This window comes from Carassius gibelio, chromosome A15 (assembly GCF_023724105.1).
Source record: "Carassius gibelio isolate Cgi1373 ecotype wild population from Czech Republic chromosome A15, carGib1.2-hapl.c, whole genome shotgun sequence".
Lineage (NCBI taxonomy): Eukaryota > Metazoa > Chordata > Actinopteri > Cypriniformes > Cyprinidae > Carassius > Carassius gibelio.
In genome coordinates this window covers 14,021,660-14,040,120 of record NC_068385.1, presented here as the reverse complement: position 1 = coordinate 14,040,120, position 18,461 = coordinate 14,021,660, and the positions used below count along the sequence as shown (strand labels likewise).

Below are 18,461 nucleotides of genomic sequence, written 5' to 3'. Positions count from 1 at the left end.
ATGTAAGTTACAATGTTAATGAAAATATAAAATGGCATATAATTAACATCATAATAACACTGCATACTTAGTGTTAACTGTAGGAAATTACTGTTGTAAAGATCAAAGAAGATGCATATGTTGATTCTTCTGAGCGTGTTTTGTCCTGTTGGGTTTGTAAATCTTTGCAGTTCTCATAGAAGTATGTTTGAGATCCTTTCATGCCATTGACTGAATATCACAAGCCCTCAGGTGCTTTGCACTTTCAGACATGGTCTCATTCCAAGCGTGGTCAAACCGCTCCAAATTTTGCAACCCCAAACACATCCACAGCCAAAGATCTGCCCAGATACTGTCACTTGTAATTCACGAAACACCCCTCCCTGTCTTTCACATTCACAGTGTCCCTTACAAACATTAGAATTATTAGCTAGCGTTCATACAGTAAGTCCATGTAGACAGAATTTCCGTTTGCAGAATTTAAATCTAAACCTTTGTGACAACAAACAGGAGTAAAACTACAGCGTCTGAAAGAAACTCCGTAATATGGAGCACATATTCTTACTGAGTTTGCTGGACAATACAGGTTTTTGTATTGTGAACTGAAATGTCTTTGCGTCTATTGAAGCTAAAAATCTTTAAGGCCTAAAGTGAATCAGGAAAGGTAAAAAGAATTGAGAGAAACTTTGATATGTGTCAGATCTGCGTCTTGTTCAGCAGCGGCAGCTCTTTAAGAAGTAGCAGCCAAACATAACCCCACTGCTGTGATGACTGGTAATCAAAGAAAAAAAGAGGAAATCCAAAACATTTATACCTTTAAGGATTCGTTTGTATTTAGTTAAGTATTAACTGTTTGATAACTTTATTCAATTTGTGTATATTTCTGCTGTGTGGCACAGCCATTCATTATAATGGGTTCATGTGAAGATTGTTTTAGGCTCACTTAAAATAGAAGTTATTTTTAAGTCTAATAAATGTTAAAATTGATAGCTCTTGAATGTTGAATGGCTATAGTCAATGGTTAAATATTAGGGGGAAATTTTTATAGGGAAATCCGTATTAATTGGTAGTAAAAATTGCAACTGGATTCTAGATTTTCTGACTAACAGACCTCAGTCAGTTAAGTTAGATAACATCATCTCCTCCATCAACACCCTGAACACAGGTGTGCCACAGGGCTGTGTACTGAGCCCTCTTCTGTACTCACTATTCACCCATGACTGCGTTCCTGTTTATGGCTCCAACACAAACAAATTTGCAGATGACACCACGGTGGTAGGTCTGATCAAAGACAATGATGAGTCAACCTACAGGGATGAGGTGCAGCACATGGCTGTGTAGTAACAATCTGGAACTAAACTCCCAGAAAACTAAGGAGATCATTGTGGACTTCAGGCAGACTAGAAGTCATGCACACACCACAATCTACATCAATGGAGCTGTAGTGAAGCATGTGCTAAGTTTCAAGTTCCTTGGCACCATCATCTCTGATTACCTCGCCTGGTCCCTAAATACCTCCACCATGGTCAAAAAGACAAAGCAGCACCTTTACTTCTTACGAAGCCTTCAGATAGTTCACCCAGGATCCTTGTTGAATTCTACCGCTGTACCACTGAGAGCATCCTCACAAACTGCATCTCAGTGTGGTACAGCAATTGCTCCGCATCTGACTGCAAAACACTCCAGCGGGTGGTGAAAACTGCTCAACAGATCACCGGCACACAGTTAACTACCATTGAGAACATTTATCAAAAGCGCTGCCTGGGCAGGTTAAGGAACATCATCAAGGATGCCTCTCATCCTAACCATGGACTTTTCATCCTCCTTCCATCCGGCAGGCGTTACAGTAGCCAAAAATCTTGCACTAGTAGGATCAAGAAGACCTTCTTCCCCGAGGCTGTGACAATTCTCCACACCACCAACCTGCACCTGCTTTCTTAATGCACTGGTCACAGTACTTTACATACAATTGTATTACTTATATTTTGCACAGACTGTATATTGTTTAAGATACTACATATAAAAATGTTAATGCATACATTGTTTAACAATACTATTGTACACTCATCCAACTTTATTTATTACCACTGTCTTATGTTGCTGATGTTCATAATGTATACATTGCATTCCTATTTATATTCTGTACATACTCTGCTTAATACTGTATATAGCATTTTGTAAATTATCATAGCTTTATATACTCTGTACTTAATATGTATATAAAACACTACTTTCTTGCACTTCTGGTTAGATGCTAACTGCATTTGCATAGAGAGTGCATTAGGGCTGATATGCACCTGAGAGTTTCTTTTTGTAGCCATTGCTGTTTGCTATAAAATAGATTAACGGGAGGAAAACACTTGAGGTTAAAACATACTGATGGTTAATATATAATTATATTTAATTAATTATAATATATATTTAATACTGCTTGAAGCTGCTTAAAACAGCACGGTTGTCCTCCAAAGCACTAGATGGCGATCTGCAGCTCTGGCTCCGCTTGTTGCTTACGGAACATTAAGGGGGAAAAACATAGGCCTTCGCTACCTGATTGAAGCAAAACCGGACAGCTGTTTAAAGGTAAGAATACTATTAAATCCGGTCTTTAATTGTAATTTTAAGGCATATTTATAGTGTATAGTGTCTTCGTCATAAACTAAGATGTGACCGTGGTAATGAAACGACGAGTGCTTCTTGTAAAATAAGATGTAACGTTAACTGTTATGCTAGCACGCTCGCATGCTAATTCGTTGTCCACTGGATTTGGCAGCAACGCTTAAAACCCAAGACGACAGGAATAAACTAGATTGACTATTGACGTTTATCTGTAGTTTTAAGCACGTTAGTCGTATTATGCACACAAAAGTAAAGAGAAAGAGTGCACTGTTTGACCAAATCGCAGTGTAAACGTTATGACTCGCATCATGCGCCGTGTGTCACATTCTCTGTCTGCTTTCAGTCATGTTTGCTGTTATGTTCATGAACGAATCTTGCATTTATTGTGCTAGTTTATTATTCTGTGCCTTTTGCACGTATTTGATGCGGTTTGTACAGTAGTGTTGCCGTCTGGATAACGCGGATAGAAGGACACGGAGATGTCTGACAGCGAGGACAGTGATTTCTCTGATAATCCGAGCGAGAGGAGCAGCGAGGCTGAAGAGGCGGAGGAGAACGAGGTGGGACAACCAGCTCCTTCTCGAATATGTCCATAAATAGTTTAATTATTTATATATTAATGCATTTATGTTATGCAAAGTAAAATAAATATGTATAACAAATAATATGTTCTAATGTTTGATGTTTGCAATATGATGAGGAGGATGAACAGGGGAGTTTAGCTGGCAGTGACAAGGCTGCGGAGGAGGAGGGAGAAGATTTGGAGGATGAGGAGGAATATGACGAAGAGGAGGAAGAGGATGATGAGCGCCCTAGGAAAAAACCTCGGCATGGTGGCTTCATCTTGGATGAAGCCGGTTAGAAAACTGCTTACCGATATATATTTCTAAGATTAAGCTAATTTACAACATCTTTTGCATACCCGAAGATGCTATATTATGTATTTTATTCCATGCTTGACTAGATGTTGATGATGAATATGAAGATGAAGATCCATGGGAGGATGGTGCTGAAGACATCTTAGAAAAAGGTAAGAAATTATTAATAATTTAACTGAATTATTTGTGCATGTTTTGTTTAATTTACAATTAAAAAAAAAAAGAATCTGAATAAGTTAATAAATATTTAATGTTCATATAATAGCATGTGGAATTGTTGTCCCCTGTATATGCATAATATAAACTCTTGCAGGTGGATTTAATATCTCTTTTAATATAATGTTACCAGTATGTGTACCAGTTATGTGTATCATATCCATACCTTTATGAAATGGAGGCATATTAAGTGAAATATCAATGACAGGCTGTGTATTAAATATGTTTTATAAAATGATGCCAGTTATTTGAATGTGTTTCTTGCGCTCATTGATTCTTTATTTCTTATGCATGCCTCCTTCAGTTAACGGTAAACCAATTCCAGATTTCTCTGCTCTTTGTTCTCTTTCTGTCTGATTAAACTGATTAATTCTCAGACCATTGTTTCACATTCGGTAAAATCCATCCCCATGATCTGCACCACTCTAACATTTGTTTGTGATGTTTAAAGTTGTTTGGCTAATGTTTCATTTGCTTGAATTTCTTAACAAGGAGCATGGATGGCAAATACACTTTTTCTTCTTTGCATTGTTCAAATACATTCAGTAAGGTCAAAGTCAATAAAGCCAACAATTTTAAGATGCATCATTGATTGAAAAGGGGACTGTAGAGCGGGGACTGACTTGAGTTCTGAAAGGGAACCAAATATAGTCATTTGCCTGAAACTGCTCCTTTGAACCAAAAAAAAAAAACCCAATTCCTTATTTTGATAGTATTGAAGTGTGCTTAATTGTATTGCATCAGCTAACAGTGACATGACATCATTATCATGTAGTTTCCATCTTTAAGAAATGTCACAGTTGTTAGCCTGACCATCTGGTAATTTAATTTCCCTTTTTATTTCTGTTTACCTGGTTCTGTCTATGCCCTTGCCTGAATTTGCTGTGTGCACATGACTTTGTATTATGGCTCACGTTCATCCCTTCCTCCCTCAACTCTGAATTTGAGCAGAAGAGGCCGAAGGTATGTGCTAAAATCTTCTGGCGTGCATGGATATTCACTTATATATTCAACATGTGTCTGTCATGTAGCTGTGTTTACATGCACTGCTTTTAGTCAATCTGAATACGTTCAGTCAGGTTGCAAATTCAGAATGTACATTACCATTCAAAGAAACCAACACAGTTTCCAAAAAAAAAAAAAAAAATTTAGGCAGCTCATCTGTTTTCAATGTTGATAAGAAATGTTTCTTGAGCAGAAAATGAGCATATCAGAGTGATTTCTGAAGGATCTTGTGACACTGAAGATTGGAATGATGACAGCAGAAAATTCAGCTTTGTGTCAGGAAAAAATACATGTTAAAATATATTCAAATAGAATTACAGGGAACTCCACTAACCTTTTCCACTGGTGGCACTTGCTCTACTAACTCAGTTACTGGCGCAAAACATGATTTGGTCGCACAAATTATTTATGGTAAGCCGCTCTGGATTATAATGAAACTTTATTGCATACAGATGTGCTTTTTATTTTACTTGTCATCTTTTAAACCACATGCCGCCTTGTTTTCTTTAACATTGGTTGGGATAGGGTTACTGCAATAGAAAATACACAATAAAGTGCAAAATGAATTTCTTTTGGATTTCAGCATGCTATGGTTGGCACAGATCCTAAACAAAGGAAAAATAAAATCCATAAAATCCATAAAATAATATAATAGATTTTCAGCAGCTATTGACTTTATTAAAGACTTTATTAAAGATAATAACCTTAACCACTGGTATTCTTCAAGCCACTGGTGTCGAAATTCATATGTCCTTATCGTTTTTCCCGCTTGTGCTTTTTCTGTCGAATCCTTCTCATCCTCCTCATTCTCACTCACAGGCTCAGTTTGACATGTTGAATTGACGCAGGGCTGAAGCCAACTTGATGTGTTGAATGCTCAGAGCATGTTATAAAACCTATTCTTAAAATACACATTTCTGTTTTAATAAATGTTCATAGGAAATCATGGCATATTGCCCAAAATATAAGGTAGGTACAAAAATAATCAGTGATACATTTGCGACCCCATAAAAATGAGGGTTGCAAAGGCATTTCAAAAGGTCACATATGCGACCATTTTGGTCGCAGTGGGAGTTCCCTGAATTATATGATTTTTAGGTATGTTTCACAATATTTTTTGTAATAAATGCAGCCTTTGCAGCCATGGGACTTCTTTCAAGATTTAAACAAAATAATAATTACTGCCCACAAGCATTTGAACAATGGTCTACTTTTTAAGTTTTATTACATTTACTCACACATTGTATTTTAAAATAATGTATAATAATTGCTTACAAAGAATGAAAGATTTAGATAAGTGCTTCTGTTTAATGGATTATGATCTGCACCGCCTCTTTTCATTTTATTTAGATCATTCACTTTAAGCGTTTAGTCATTAGTGAAATTAACAGATTATTATGCTGCATGTAAGCATAGCTACTGACAGTTTTTTTGAGTTGTTCTAAATATTTTTTTTTGTCATATAATTGTTTATTCTGTTGCCATCTGTTAGTCTCCAACATTGACCATGTGGTTTTGGATGAGGATCACTCCGGTTCAAGGAGGTTGCAGAATCTTTGGAGGTGAGAAAGCTGCACTGCACAATTTCACATGGCTGAATCAGAACTATTTTAAATTCCTCTTCTAATACCGGTTTCTCTTTAGGGATTCACGCGAGGAAGCTCTGGGGGAATATTACATGAGAAAATATGCCAAGTCCTCAGGTGGAGAGCAGTAAGTCAACAGACTTCACCTGAACACAATGCATAAGGCAGTTTTACAGAATGCGTGGCTCATTGTGGCACGTGCATGTGCTGGAATTTGCTAAATATTCTTGTTCTGTTGTTTACTTCAGCTTCTATGGCGGCTCTGAGGATCTTTCTGATGACATCACCCAGCAACAGTTGCTTCCTGGGGTCAAGTATGGGGAAAATTAGTTGATTGATTAAAAATGCTGAATTAAGTATTTTTGAAAGACCACTGGGCTTGTGTTAAGAGATTTGTCTCTTGCAGGGATCCTAACTTGTGGACCGTTAAGTGTAAGGTTAGTTAGTTATGAGCACTATCTAACAGTAGGCTTTGGCTGCTGTATGTGCAGGGTTGAATTCTTCTTCTGTTTCTTTGTAGATTGGAGAGGAAAGAGCTACAGCCATCGCCTTGATGCGAAAATTCATTGCTTATCAGTGCACCGACACAGTAAGATTTCCACAGTCCTTCTGTCATAAGTTAAGGTCTGTTTGATTTGTGACAGCCAGTGTTAGCATCTTTTGACTCGCACCATTCAAATAGAAAGGCACAGAACTGTATGAACATTCATCTTGGGTGCTTTGTAAAAACTTTTCTTGAAGGTATGTGGCACCAAGATGTTGTGCTTTGTTTCTCTCCACAGCCGCTCCAAATCAAATCCGTGGTGGCCCCTGAGCACGTCAAAGGTTATATCTATGTGGAGGCGTACAAGCAGACCCACGTCAAGGCCGCTATTGAGGGTGTGGGAAACCTGCGCATGGGCTTCTGGAACCAGCAGATGGTGCCCATTAAAGAGATGACGGATGTGCTGAAAGTGGTTAAGGAAGTGACTAACCTTAAACCCAAGTCTTGGGTTCGTCTTAAGAGAGGCCTTTATAAAGATGACATTGCTCAGGTTTGTACACCAGAACACTTGGCTTTATAGCCCTAAAGGAAATGTCTAACAGAAGGGGTGCTAGATATTGTTTTGAGTTCCGAATTGTCACTTGCACAGCTCTACATCTGTGTCAGGAAAACATTTGATGAATGTATTTATTTTCCTGTTTTAGGTGGACTATGTTGAACCAAGTCAGAATACGATCTCACTGAAAATGATTCCTCGTATTGATTTAGATCGCATCAAAGCGAGGATGAGTATGGTAGGTCGCATAATCATAAGGATCATTTATATTATCATGATATATTTATGCTACCAATCAAATGTTTGGAGTCGGTACAATTTTTTTTTTTTTAATTAGTACTTATATTCAGCAAGGACGCATTAAATTAATCAAAAAGGCAGTTATAGAATATTTTTTGTTTTATTAAATGCTGTTTTTGAACTTTCTGTTCATCAAAAAAACTGAACAAAAAGTTTATGGTTTCCACAAAAATATTAAGCAGCAAAAACTTTTAACATTCAGAATTATACAAACTTGAGCACCAAATCAGCATATTAGAATGATTTCTGAAGTACCATGTGACACTGAAGACATGAGTAATGGAAAACGTTTAATTTAAATTGTAAAGTTGACAATATTACTGTTTTTACTGTATTTTTAATCCAATAAATGGGACTTTGGTGATGAGACTTCTTTTAGAAAAAATGTAAAACAATCCTACTGACCCATAACCTGTGGAATGGTAGTGTAAATATGTTGTGAGACACTTGTCTTCGTCTTTTATCCTACAGAAAGACTGGTTTGCGAAGAGAAAGAAGTTTAAGAGGCCACCTCAGAGGCTTTTTGATGCTGAAAAGATCAGGTAATGGAGCACTTTGAGACATTGAGTCTCTCGTAATTCAAACTTATTGAAACATGTCAGCCGTACTGACACATGCTCTGCTCCACAGGTCCCTTGGTGGTGAGGTCAGCCATGACGGGGACTTCATGATATTTGAAGGCAACCGATACAGCCGGAAAGGCTTCCTGTTCAAAAGCTTTGCTATGTCCGCTGTGGTAAGGGCCCTCACACTCATTCTAGTTCTAGGTGTCTAATTGTTCTTTATTGGTTCGCTGGTTCAACCCATGTCTCTTTTTGTAAAGATCACAGACGGAGTTAAACCCACTCTGTCTGAGCTGGAGAAGTTTGAGGACCAGCCAGAGGGAATTGACCTTGAAGTAGTCACGGAGACGACAAGTAAATACATCCAGACATCATTATTTTGTACCGGTGTATTGAGCAATCCTTCTGTGAATACATTTTTGCAAAGCTAATCACATTTTTTTTATACAGGTAAGGAGCGCGAGCACAATCTCCAGGCAGGAGATAATGTTGAAGTGTGTGAAGGGGAGTTGATCAACCTTCAGGGTAAAATCCTGAGTGTGGATGGCAACAAGATCACCATCATGCCCAAGCATGAGGATCTCAAGGTGATTAAATAACAGGAGCTGCTGTGGAAATATGGTCCCAGTATGCAAATCATTCTCTTGTCGGGGCTTATTAGGTTTACATAAAGGTGACGTGTGTGATTTGTGCCATCCTGTTTTCCATGACGCGTCCCTTTTAGACCATCATTATTTCCTCTTTATCTTGTCTTTGTTTTTATTTAGGACCCTCTCGAGTTTCCAGCTCATGAGTTGAGGAAGTACTTCCGTATGGGTGACCATGTGAAGGTTATCGCAGGGCGTTTTGAAGGTGACACAGGCCTCATAGTCCGTGTAGAGGAGAACTTTGTCATTCTGTTCTCTGATCTCACCATGCACGAGGTAGGTTTCACTAGTAAGCTGTTTAATTGTTCAGAAAACACAACATCCAGCAGTCAGTGTTTTGTTCTCTGTTGGATATGATGTCTGTTTTGGTTCCAGTTGAAGGTCTTGCCCCGGGACCTGCAGCTGTGCTCCGAGACCGCTTCAGGTGTGGATGCAGGAGGCCAGCACGAGTGGGGAGAGTTGGTACAGTTAGACCCCCAAACTGTAGGTGTCATTGTCAGGCTGGAAAGAGAGACCTTCCAGGTAAACTGCAAGAGAAATGGACAAGTTCAAGTGTAATGTCAGCTAAATTTTGTAGTACACACTTGCTGGATCTGTTTCTTCACAGCAATAGCACACTTTTCACCATAGTCCCTCTGAGTTCACTCTGTGTTTAGCCTGGGAAAACACTTGAGTGAGTGTACTGTATTCACGCCACTAGGCTTGCATTTCAATAACATTGTCATAGCAGCAGCAACATGCGGTATCATGAATCAGGGCTCGGGTTGGTGGTTTGTGTTTGAATGTTTTTGAAACAAGTCTCTAATGCTCATCAAGAACTGTTCTCTATTTTGATGTAGATTAGACATTACTGTGTTACAAAATCCTTCAGAAATCTTTCTTGCTCTTAAGAAACATTTTTTTATTTATACTATCATTAACTTTAATGCTGTTCATCTTTGCTTAAAAATATTAATTTCTTGAGAAAAATACTGAAATCAAACTTTTGAACAGCTGTGTACTTAAATGAGCAGACAATTCATAACAATACAAACATAAAAAAAAAACATGTTGCTTTTACCAGGCTATACTTTTAATGCGAAAACATGACTTCACTTCCTACAGCGGTCATATTGAGGGGTAAATTATTATGATTTTTTTCACAATGATTCATTTTTAGGTTCTGAACATGCATGGGAAAGTTTTAACCGTTCGGCACCAGGCGGTAAATAGACGGAAGGACAACCGCTTTGCTGTCGCTCTCGACTCGGAGCAAAACAACATCCACGTGAAGGATATTGTGAAAGTCATTGATGGACCTCATTCGGTAACTACCAGAGACCGGGGGAAAAGGTTTGACATTACGTGACAAAACTGCTCTGGTGGAAGTTAATATTCTCACTTGTGTGATCCGTCAGGGTCGTGAAGGTGAAATTCGCCACATCTTCAGAGGCTTTGCTTTTCTTCACTGCAAGAAGCTGGTTGAAAACGGAGGCATGTTTGTTTGTAAAGCACGCCACCTCGTTCTGGCGGGCGGCTCAAAGGTACGGCTTTTCTACTGAATCTGTGGACAAATCTCATACATTGCCCAACATCCCTGTCATATACGGTCCCCTTTTGTTCCCAAAGCCCAGAGATGTGACCAATTTTACAGTGGGTGGCTTTGCTCCTATGAGTCCACGTATCAGCAGTCCAATGCACCCTGGAGGAGGTGGTAAGCAGCTTCTTGAAACTCACTGGGTTTTGCAACATAGAGGTAGAAGATCTGAAGATCTGGGCTATTATGAAAGGGTTGCAGGTTCAAAACCTCCAAGAGTAGATTTTATCATCAATTTAAACACTGTGTTTGTCAGCCAATAACTAAAACTTTAGTTTCCGTCTGGTGGGTTGCCTATTGACCACTTGAATTTTATCTATTTATATTTGGATCTAGGCATCATGTGTTGTTTTGTGGTCTTCCTTCCAGGTCAGCAGCAAAGGGGCGGAGGCGGAGGCGGAGGCGGTGGCATGGGTCGGGGCCGCGGGCGACGAGACAATGATCTGATTGGGCAGACTGTCCGTATATCCCAGGGACCATACAAAGGTTAAATAAATGATTTCCAGTGACATTTTGTGTAAAGCTTTTGCTTTGGTTAAGTATTTTGTACACATTTCATTGCATTTTATAACGTGGCCTCAGTGTCCGCTATTCTTTGAGACCACCACGCATACACTTTGTTTTTTCTATTCCTATAAGCTACAGGTTTTGTAACACCCTCTTTATTTCCATCAGGTTACATTGGAGTGGTGAAGGATGCCACAGAATCAACCGCTAGGGTAGAGCTCCACTCAACTTGCCAGACCATCTCTGTGGACCGGCAGCGTCTCACAACTGTGTATGTTATCATACACAAACATTTATACTTTATCTGCTGCTTCCACATTTGTTTATTCCATCTTTTGGCTAATTTTATGACATTACTTCAAGCTGCCAATGAAATACAGTACGCCTAGCTCTACTTAACACATTTGCACCCCACATATCAGACAAATTGAATAAAAGTGTGTGGTCCTGTGTAGGAAAGTTCTATTTGAGAATCCTAGCTATTCGTTTCCAAACTACTGTTTGACAGTGCTGCCTGATTATAAGCTTCCTCGTTATATATTTTTACCTCAAACGTATAAATAATGTAGTTTTGATATCTTGATGCTTTTTAACTTTTGCTCTCCTGAATATTTTTACTATTTTTTTCATTTACACCTAAATCGTTTTGCTTTTTTGAATTAGTGGTGGCAAAGAAAGACAAGGAAGGAGTTCCACCCATTTACGAACCCCGATGTATGGTTCCCAGACACCCATTTATGGAACTGGCTCACGTACCCCCATGTATGGTAGCCAGACACCCCTCCATGATGGTAAGAAATGCCAGATTATAATCTTATAAACTTAAAAGTGTTCTGAAACTTTTTTTTTTTTAACCTCTTTCATCGTTTACAGGAAGCCGAACTCCTCACTATGGCTCCCAGACTCCTCTGCATGACGGGAGCAGGACCCCAGGTCAAAGCGGCGCTTGGGACCCCAACAATCCCAACACACCATCACGGTAAAAAGCAGAGCAAGACAAATGCACACATGCAATCAAACAGTCCCAAGTACCTCAACTTCATCTCGTTTTTCTTCTGTTTCCAGGCCTGATGAGGAATATGAGTTTGCTTATGATGACGAGCCCTCTCCATCTCCTCAAGGCTATGGTGGTACGCCCAACCCACAGACTCCTGGCTATCCAGAAGTGCCCTCCCCGCAGGTCAACCCTCAGTACAACCCTCAGACTCCTGGGACTCCTGCTATGTGAGGGCTCATTCAGATGCTCAGTGCTTTTGTTCTGGCTTGGGAACATCTTAAACGGAGTATGTTTTTGCACTGTAGGTACAACACCGACCAGTACTCTCCATATGCAGCACCCTCTCCGCAAGGGTCCTACCAGCCCAGTCCCAGCCCACAGAGTTTCCACCAAGTGGCCCCAAGCCCGGTGGGATACCAAAACACGCACTCACCCGCCAGTTACCACCCCACCCCGTCACCCATGGCCTACCAGGTACAGTAGTTGGTTGACACCGTATGCTTAAGAAACCAACTATTTGGATTAGTGATGCACCAAAATTATTTTTGTTAGCAATACTGAAATTAAAGTTTTTATTTAGTGAAAATAATTATTATAAAAAATCTAATAAAAACTTTGAAAGTTGTATACAAACATTCAAATTACACAAGGCAGTTTTTATATAAACTTTGAATTATATAATTATTTGTAAATTTAGGGTCATAGCGAAACTTTTATAAGCTTTTATTAATGTTTTGAATCTTTTTTTTTTTTTTTTTTTTTTTTTTTAAGTTTTAGTAGTTTTGTTTTTGGAGTTTTGGTGTGAGATATATATATATATATATATATATATATATATATATATATATATATATATATATATATAGGGAGAGAGATTTTTTTTTTGGTTTGTCTAAAATGTATAAATTGTATTTCATTAATGAGAGTAAATAGAAATGTTGCCTTGGCCAGTATCTGAAATCAAAATTGTTTACAGTTTTGTTTAAAGATTTTATTTTTTAATTGTTTTCATTTCAGTTAACATTAACATTTAAATTGTGTAATTAATCACCTTTATTCAAACATACATTAAATAATGAAGATATAACTAACAGTCAATATAATGAGTTTATTATAGTGCATATTTTTAACATAATGCTTATCTTTAGAGTTTTATAGTTAACTAACAAACATTGAATGTTTTACCGGAGGTAAATGTAATGTTGTTTACAAGCTGATGGAGTGATTACCTGAAATAGAATTCAGAAATTTGTAGTGTTTAACAACCCTCTGATGTTCATTCGTGTTCATCTCGTTATAGATCGTCACTAGTTTGCAGCAATAAGGTTTTTTTTCTTAATCATTGGCTGCACAAACAGTATTAAGTTGATTTGTGCTGCATGTGATCTTTAGGCCAGTCCAAGCCCCAGTCCGGTAGGGTACAGTCCAATGACTCCTGGAGCTCCATCTCCGGGAGGCTACAACCCTCACACCCCTGGATCCAACATCGACCAGGCCTCCAGTGACTGGGTCACCACAGACATCATGGTGCGTGTGAAAGACACATTCCTGGACGGAGGCGTCATCAATCAGACCGGTATCATCCGGAGTGTCACCGTGAGTGGAGTTTTGAGTGGTGTTCATTTTGATTTAATCAGATTTTTGCGATCTAGATGTGCTGTGACTAAGCAAGAATTTTCAAGTAGAAGCATGTGAAATTTGGATTTGCATATTGCATATCACGTGCTGAGATGCCCAGGGCTGATTTTAGATTTGGCAGTGAATTAAGCTTGTCCCAGTTGAGATACGATCTATTTCACTAGATTATATGATGATTCATACCCTGTTAGATGTTTGAAGGTAGTTTGTTGTTTTTAAGACGTCACAACTCAACACAGAAATTCTTCTTTTACATAGGGGGGGATGTGCTCCGTTTTCCTGCAAGACATTGAGAAGGTCGTTAGTATTTCAAGTGAACACTTGGAGCCTGTTACACCAACCAAAAACAACAAGGTATTGCTGACTTTACGAAACCAAATGATGTTATTTAGATTTTCAACTTTGAACACTTTGTCTTTTTAATTCTCAGTGTGCTATTATTCAACTTATCGCATGTTTATATTGGTTTAATTGAATATATGTGTTAGGGATGTCAAATTTCGATTATTTCCATGATCGATCGTCGTTTAAATTAACGATCAATTAATCGATTAATCGTTAACCATAATACTGCAAAATGCTTCTATTGCAGGCACGCAGTGAGCGGTATGACAGGATGTGCAAAAGCCACACACACACACAAAACGCTTTCTCACTTGAATTAAAGAGGTTTTAGTCTGAATAAAATGCTACTAGCAGGATTATAAAATGAATAGATGCGATTATGATCATTTGATAAAATGAAGAGAGCGCGCCATACTTTTGAGGTCATTTTACTTTGTTGACAGTTTCCAATCCCGCACGGAGAACGCTGAACGCGCCTCTTTAAATGGTTTTGTGGTGCTCGTTGTTGTATTTTAAAGCACAATTGCAATGTTTTCAACTGACATTATTGTATAAAATTATCCGAAATGTGGAGCGCGTGTGACTGCGCTGCACATTAAGTGAACTACATCGGCGCTGCTGCACCAAAACACAGTTGCTCACATTAATTTGATCCTGCTGGATTCTGTCCTAGAAAATGTCAGATTTTTACAAATCCGGCATACAGCGCATTAGATCGTGACAGTGCATGCGTGCAGACGAGGATGAGCGAGCGCGGCTTTGGCTAGATTTATTTGGAGGTTATTGCTCATGTCTCATTCGGCACAAATCGAAATGTTTCCATATTCGCAATGTATTTGAATGTTAAACTATTATTTATAATGTAAACTAGGCTTGTACTTAACACGCATTCGCATATAGACGGAAAAGATGATCCTCTTCATATGAGCAAAAACGTCCTTGGCATAACAGCAGAGTGGACCGGTATACTACGGTCTATTTAAACTGACCAGTGTAACCTTTTAATGTTTAGTTGACATTTTATTTTGATAATGAACAGACTGCGATGTAAGTTTGAATCGCTAGAATATACGTGTGCAGCAGGCTCCGGGGCGATCGAAACAGCTGAGACATTAAAAAAATATATATATTTTCCGCAAAAGTGTTTACTTTCATTTGTGCACACTCACAATAAAAACAGAAGATTTGTGCTCTTGTAAAATAAAGCAAACAAACAGAATGCGTTGTCATCCTTTTTTTTTTTTTTTGTGAACTTATGGAGCGCCCACACTTCTGTTTTAAATCCGTTAATCTTAATTAGCCTATTTAAGTCGGATATATTTCGCATAGCCTATTTAAAAAAGAAAAAACATGAAAACAAATTGTTATTTTTATGTTGGGCCTATTACTTAGTAGGCTATAAATTTTCCTTAAAGCATCCCATTTTGTCGCAGGGCTTAGAACCTGTGCCCTAGTCAGGTCCATGCAGAAACTTGTGAACGATGCTCGGCGTCATCGTTTAGTGACAGCAGTGAATGCTCCAGGAATGTGTCGGTCACAGCGCCTATTAATCGCTGTTTTGAATCCAGCAATTATTTATTTAGAAATGATAAGATCTGATTATGACAAGTGTGGTATAAAAGCTTTGTTTATTAGAGGAATAATAGGTTAACTGGAAAATGTTACATCGCGACCATGCTTTTGGACCCCATAGTCTTCATTTACGCGGCTTTGTTCTGGTTTGCCGGTTGGTCACGAATTTCCACAAATTCAGTAGGCTATATTTAGGCATTGTTTCTTTTCCTAAATCTTCATAGTCTAACCCTCTAATTTCCCAGGTTTATTTTATTATCTTTCGCTTTTAATAACTGTTTTCGCATCTCTTACTGTGGTAAACATGGGAAGGGAAATTAAAAATTTCATGAATTAAGAATTCGTTCGATTTATTAATTTGTTCCCTTATTTCACTTAAATCATGGGTTATTTAGGGAACAAAATTAATGAAACATGGACAATTGCCACATTAATAATACGTAGGAATGAATTAACAAGTTGTAGGAATGAATAGACTACCTGTCCTGTCACTGTGTCCCGCAGCCCTGCAAAGCGCACGATATAAAACAGTTATCTGATGAAATGATTAGTAACTACATTTCTATTGCATTTAATGTTGAAGAACTTTTATGTTGTTTCTATTTTAATGTACTTTAAAGTTTAAATCACATTAAAAGCTTAATTTGTACATTGTGAATGAATGATGATGCTTTTATATATCGTCACCGTCACTCACAGCCGCTCGCACGTGTTGAGTGCGCATAAGCCGCACGCAGCCCAACATTGAATCGGTTAACCGACCATCGATAGCCTTAATCGATTGCATCTCTTATCGACAATTAATCGATCATCGATTAATCGTTGACATCCCTAATATGTGTATACTAAACCATAAATAGTTTGAATATATAGCATATTCTGCATTCAAGTGTACACACACAGCTTGCCACAAATCACCGGCAACAAGTAATGATTATGTAATGGGAAAAATAGCTAAGAGATATTATAATTTATTAATAAACTAGGGTTTTCTATGGTGGCTGAGAGAGCTCAACAGACTGCAACTTGAGAGAACGCACCAACAAATTAAGGGAAAGTACACAGCAAATATGCAAAATACAGAAACATGCAAATACAGAAATGCGCTGCAAAAAGTAATTTGTGGCATTACAGTAACTATCCTTCACAGAGAAATAAACCTTTTACATAATGAGAGTTTTTGATTTGTATTGCTCCAGTGAACCTGAAATGGAAACGGCAGAAAGTGTGTCCTGTTTCGTTTCCTTTATTTTACAAAAGCACAAGGAAAAATGCCAGTGAATGCGCTGGTACCTTCATGTCATGCAGTAGTGCAGTAACAGCTTCCACACACTGAAGAAAAACTTGGATATGCGCCTAAAAGCGCACGTTTATCCAGGTTAATATTCAAGCAAATGGCTTTATAAAGTTGCAACTACTTAGATGTTTTAATAAGCCATTTGACCATTTGAGGTCAATGAATGAAAGATGAAGGTTTGGAATTTCTGATGGATATAATATAATTACCTCAAGGACCAGCCCATTAGGGATCTGTCTGTCATGCGACTAGCTCACTAATAAAACTTTAGTCGACTAAAATTTATTTCACTATCAGGGGGAATCCTACAATCTTCTAAATATGTCATGATCCAGTAAAAGTCAAAGTATGTGTAAAATAGTATGCGATAATTAACATTTTATCCAAACTGGTGCAACATTACCATCACATTTAATCCTGCTCATGGAGTACAGATATAAAATTTAAAATACACTTTAAAATGTCCTTATTACAGTGCATTTAGAATACAATAAAAAGTACACATAACACCAAACTAAAGCAACCAGTCATTAACTGTTATTGCTATAATAAATGCATGTCAAAACATTTTTTTTGACACATTTTCAAATTTCATATATACATCCATAAACTGTTAGGCCTTTAATTTCTTGGGAAATACTGAATTTAGAATTTTTAGAGAACTGCAAGGCCATCATCATAAAAGTCACAGCTGCAAGAACCAGTGAAGCAAACACTTGCCTGAATTCTCTCTTGAATTGAATCCATGCTGCAGACACTTAAGTAATGAGAATTAACCAGGGCAAATTTTGCTCGTCTCCATTATATAAAGTGGATGTGCAGTGAAGAGTTTAGGCAATGAACAGGTGCGGAAGCAGAAACAGAATATTACTTGGATATAAGCCTGCTGCTCCTCCCCCAAATTCAGCTTAAGAACCCTGTTGTTATGTATCACAGTTGTGTTGTAACCCTAATAAAAAGATAGTTTCTCCAATGTAAAGAAATGTGACTGTGCTTCTCAGGTGAAGGTGATTCTGGGAGAGGACAGGGAGGCCACAGGAGTCCTGCTCAGTATTGATGGTGAAGACGGCATTGTTAGAATGGAGCTGGATGAGCAACTGAAGATTCTCAACCTCCGCTTCCTTGGGAAATTGGAAGCGTGAAGAACACCAAGCATTTAAACCCATTTTGGTATTTGAATCCAGATGCTGCACATCTTATTTTTTTCTGTTTGTCTTCATCTACATTGTGAAGTAGCTGGAATTTTACATCTTTTTTTCTTTACACGTAGTTAAAGTTTTTTGTGGATGGTCTACTTTGTTTCTTCTGTGGTATAGAAACACATACATTTTGGCAAACTGATTCCATGTCAAATAAAATGTGAACCCTATGTTCCCAAATCCATCCATCCTGAGTGTTCGCATGAAATATTTCATAGCTGATGGCTGTTCATTTTAAACTTTTTATTGCCTGCTGGTGTGTAGTACATTGATCACGAAGAGGAATTCCATTTTTATTCACTTAATGAGTGATATGAACTCCAACAGATGAGATAAACCGCTGTGCTCTGAAGTTTATTCAACATCATGCTCCATTACATTACTGGTCCATTACATTACTGAACCTTTAATGTCATTAATAACTGGTGTATATTCAGAGTTCATTAAAGGTCTTTCAAAACCCTTAATCCCTGTGATGTTCTTCTGGTTTACTAATGGGA

At 38.1% G+C, this 18,461-nt stretch overlaps 1 protein-coding gene across 6 annotated transcripts; it reads left to right on the top strand.

Moving 5' to 3' along the window:
* The first annotated feature begins 2,414 nt into the window (after nucleotides 1-2,414).
* Nucleotides 2,415-18,428, top strand: supt5h (SPT5 homolog, DSIF elongation factor subunit). 6 transcript variants are annotated; one of them, XM_052616949.1, is made up of 30 exons: nucleotides 2,415-2,559; nucleotides 3,034-3,155; nucleotides 3,299-3,452; nucleotides 3,560-3,625; nucleotides 4,641-4,652; nucleotides 6,187-6,256; nucleotides 6,339-6,407; nucleotides 6,529-6,594; nucleotides 6,687-6,717; nucleotides 6,801-6,869; nucleotides 7,063-7,314; nucleotides 7,469-7,558; nucleotides 8,092-8,162; nucleotides 8,251-8,356; nucleotides 8,444-8,537; nucleotides 8,634-8,770; nucleotides 8,951-9,106; nucleotides 9,206-9,352; nucleotides 9,990-10,136; nucleotides 10,228-10,353; nucleotides 10,439-10,523; nucleotides 10,776-10,892; nucleotides 11,082-11,184; nucleotides 11,577-11,704; nucleotides 11,787-11,892; nucleotides 11,979-12,137; nucleotides 12,216-12,384; nucleotides 13,303-13,506; nucleotides 13,807-13,902; nucleotides 17,764-18,428. In XM_052616949.1, the coding sequence occupies exons 2-30, from the start codon at nucleotides 3,075-3,077 to the stop codon at nucleotides 17,902-17,904; spliced, it is 3,252 nt and encodes a 1,083-aa protein (XP_052472909.1). In that variant the 5' UTR covers nucleotides 2,415-2,559; nucleotides 3,034-3,074; the 3' UTR covers nucleotides 17,905-18,428. The 6 variants fall into 6 exon arrangements, with proteins under 6 accessions (XP_052472909.1, XP_052472907.1, XP_052472906.1 ...); XM_052616947.1 differs by having other exon boundaries at nucleotides 4,638-4,652; XM_052616946.1 differs by having other exon boundaries at nucleotides 3,296-3,452.
* Nucleotides 18,429-18,461: the final 33 nt, after the last annotated feature.